Raw genomic sequence first — 3446 nt, forward strand, 5'->3', positions numbered from 1 at the left:
TGTGTGAGAACATGATGTGTGGCGTGAGAGCGCCATGGCTTGTCGGACATAGCAACAGTAACTAAAGGGGGTGGGTCTTTGCGAAGGGTCAATTCTTATTTATAGAATATAGCAAAGTTTATTATTAATGATTTATCTGTGCCCATCATTATTTGTTTCAAATTCATATTCAACATTCCAAACAATTCCTAATGGACAAAACCAGGACCAAGTACATTTGTTCTTGTTCAATAAGCCATTTCAATTGTATATATTTCACAATAGGGAAGAAAAGCCTGGACATTCTTTTTTTGTTCTGTGGAAGAAAATAACTGGTTCTGAAACGACATGAGGGTGAGATGGCAAAATTTTCATTTGGGGTGAACTATCCCTTTAAAGAAGGAAAGCTCTGCTAACTTAACTTCAAACCTAATTTTATATACTACATATATACTACAAAGACTTGTCTTCCTTGCTTTCTCCCTAACTCTCCAGCATCTTACACTCCACATTTGAAATGGCACAACACCAGAACTCGTATCCCTGGACATCACAAGCAAAGCACAATAAACATGGCATTTCCACAGTGACCTTCCACTAACCAAAGTTCACATTTGCTAATTGAAACTGGGTTACAGGGAAAGAACTAGCTTCATTTCTTTCTCTCTTTAACACTGTTGCTCGTGTCAATGCAAAACTGGAGGTCCAGTGTCAGTCTCAGTCTCTGCCAATGACAATGCAATCAGACAGTTCAGATGTGCGTGAAAACCGGACTCTTCACTTTTAATGGATTTTGAAGAAATGAGACTCTCCGACAGGAGCCACTGACTCAGTTATCGTAAAACTGGAGGAGACTGCAAGCAAATCTGAGGAGCCTAGATTATTTCTTTCACTGAGACTTATTTCTTTGACTTATGCTCTGAAAGTACAGAAAAGAAGTTTATATGTGAATTGGGGTTTTGAATACATATATTAAAGGTGTAATTTCACTTCCCAAAGGCATTTCCAAAGTTTTTGGTCAGCTGAACCTCTTTGACCTAAAATATTTAGATTTAAGGTAATATTTTGATAATTGCAAATGCTCATGGTTCTCTGATTTTGGTTAATGGTTACATGACATGCAAGTAAACTAATAAAATATTCAATCAAGTGTTTTATTTTGATTGTTTTTATTTGAATATAATTTATGTATTTTAATTTAAAAAATTTTTATTATAATTAATTATTAGCTTTTCTTCAACACACGAACCCCAGTTTGGGAAGCTAGAGCAGTGAAATAGTCTAAAATAATTTTACTAATCTATATAAAATACTAAAAAGCACATTAAATAACGATTTAAACTTAAATTAAATTAATTTTTTTCCCCTCAATAAGTACTTATTGAAGAACAGACAGTTTTTAAAACTGCTGAAATCTCAAAATGAATTGTGGCTATAATATATCAATACTCTCAGTTTCTGTTAATAAAAAAGTCTGAAAACAAATGTCTCATAATTTTCCCTCAGAAATGCAATACTTGTTTTTAAATATTATGTTGGACAATAAAATGGTGAGTCTTCAAACGGAAATGCAAAAACAATAGCTGTTTTCAAACAGGTTTCTCTGATTATTCCCTCCCTCTTCCATTGGTTAGCCAAACAGATAATCTTGCCCCAAACTCATGCTATTGGCTGAGCCAAAGCTGCTGTTGTCAGACCATTCAGAAATCTCAAACAAATAGCACAATGTTTTAACAGCATTAAAAAGCTACAATGTTTACACATGCTAGGTAAAATCAAACAACAAATGGCTATGGTTTTCTCTGTATGGTATTTTAAAATAAAATTAAAAACGACACATTTCACCTTAAATAAAATATTTTAAGAAGTGAGGAAGGCATCGCTATGTGGTATCTTTTTTTGAAACAGTATATAATGTAGCATGATACACTCGATCGCTTAAGTGCCTCATCGTGTAGGTGTACTGGGTATATTTTGATTGACATTTATGGCTTCACTATGACTGCACTGAGCAAGAAGCAAGCTTTAAGACCTTGAGCTCAGCACAGGAGCTGTACTTATGGTACTGGCCAACATATCCCATAAATCCATCCAAATGCTTCTCAACAAGATTAACGCATGCATTAATCCTTTACAGAAATACAATTCCTCACACAAAGACTGTAAGGGCATAAATGGAGGTTATTTTGAAGACAGCACCTCCCTTATTTAATTCCAAGGCCATATTTTTAACACTACTGAATCAGATTGACATCAACAGTACACTAATGATGATTAATCATCCAGGATCAGAAGCTGCTCAAACTCTTGCAGGTTATCATCACTCCCAGCTGTCCTGTTTGAGTCCAGCAAAGCAACATGATGGCACCAGCCACGGGACTGATGTTTATGCAAGGACATTGCCAAGTGCTAAATTTATGCCCCCTCTCTAGCTTCAATAAACCTGAGTTTACACTGCACCCGCTGAATACAGAAATCTGTTGGGAGCTGAATACAGTCCAGACAGATAGAGGTGCTGTAACATTATGATTGGTCTCCAATTCATCTCCATGTATGCATATAGAAACAGAGCCATAAAAAGAGGCTCATTAACATCAGCATCTGAAGTGCAAAGCCCCTTTAAACCAGTATTGATCTTCATATCTGCTGCAAGTAGGAGTGTGATATACAGCAACTGTAAAAAGAGAACATGCAATTAATATAAATCATGCGGTCATGTCAAAACATCGTTACCTTGGATGTGCTGGTTAACAACACTCTCAAGCCTGTCCAGTCTCTCTATAATCCTAAGCGTTTCTCCTCTGTTGTCATCAAACTTTTTCTCGTGCGTCTTCCCTGCAACTTTGACGTTGCCGTTATTAGACACATAATTGGTGATCCATCCGACGTAGAGCAGACACAAAATATTGGTCATGCCGCTTAAAATCACGCACGTGGACACCAAACTTTTGGTTCTCCTCGTGCATGCCATCGTAACATTTCCACGTGCGCAGCGCGCGCAGAAACAGGCACAAATCCTCTACGCGTTTCGCGGCGGTTCTGCTCTCATACAGCCGGGCGGAATGATCTCCCGTATAACGTTTCGGCTTTGAGTCTCCAGCACATCTTATGTGACAGGGAGCTGCAGCTGTTCGGATCTGTGGGGATCTCTTGTCCGCACTGTTTGACAGCGGGTTTACAGCTCGGCAGCTCGCGAGCACGGCTTGCTTGACGGCGTCATAGAGCCAAAGGGACGCGCGCTGCTGTTGACAGCCAATGAAGTTCAGCAGCAGTAATGGTTTAGGCCATCTGGTTTAACATTGGATATCAAGTGGGGAATACCAAATTGTTTACTGTACAAACAGGGACGTGCACAGAAATTTTGAGGGGCAGGGAGGGGCTCAAGTGGGGAAAAAAAGGCACTTCTCATATTTATTTCAATTTTTTTCTAAACAAAACGTTAAATATATTAGGGGTGTGCAATATTG

General features: G+C 38.3%; 1 protein-coding gene across 1 annotated transcript in view; it reads right to left on the reverse strand.

Annotated features, from left to right (window-relative positions):
• The window catches only part of LOC107707461 (polypeptide N-acetylgalactosaminyltransferase 18-like), a 58539-nt gene extending 55308 nt beyond the window's left edge, over positions 1-3231 (reverse strand). The window contains exon 1 of the mRNA XM_016511470.1: positions 2713-3231. Within this exon, the coding sequence (XP_016366956.1) occupies positions 2713-2950 (238 nt within the window). The 5' untranslated portion in view covers positions 2951-3231. The remainder of the gene's footprint in view (positions 1-2712) is intronic.
• Positions 3232-3446: the final 215 nt, after the last annotated feature.

This window comes from Sinocyclocheilus rhinocerous, unplaced genomic scaffold (assembly GCF_001515625.1).
Source record: "Sinocyclocheilus rhinocerous isolate Xijiao unplaced genomic scaffold, SAMN03320098_v1.1 scaffold534, whole genome shotgun sequence".
NCBI classification, from domain to species: Eukaryota; Metazoa; Chordata; class Actinopteri; order Cypriniformes; family Cyprinidae; genus Sinocyclocheilus; species Sinocyclocheilus rhinocerous.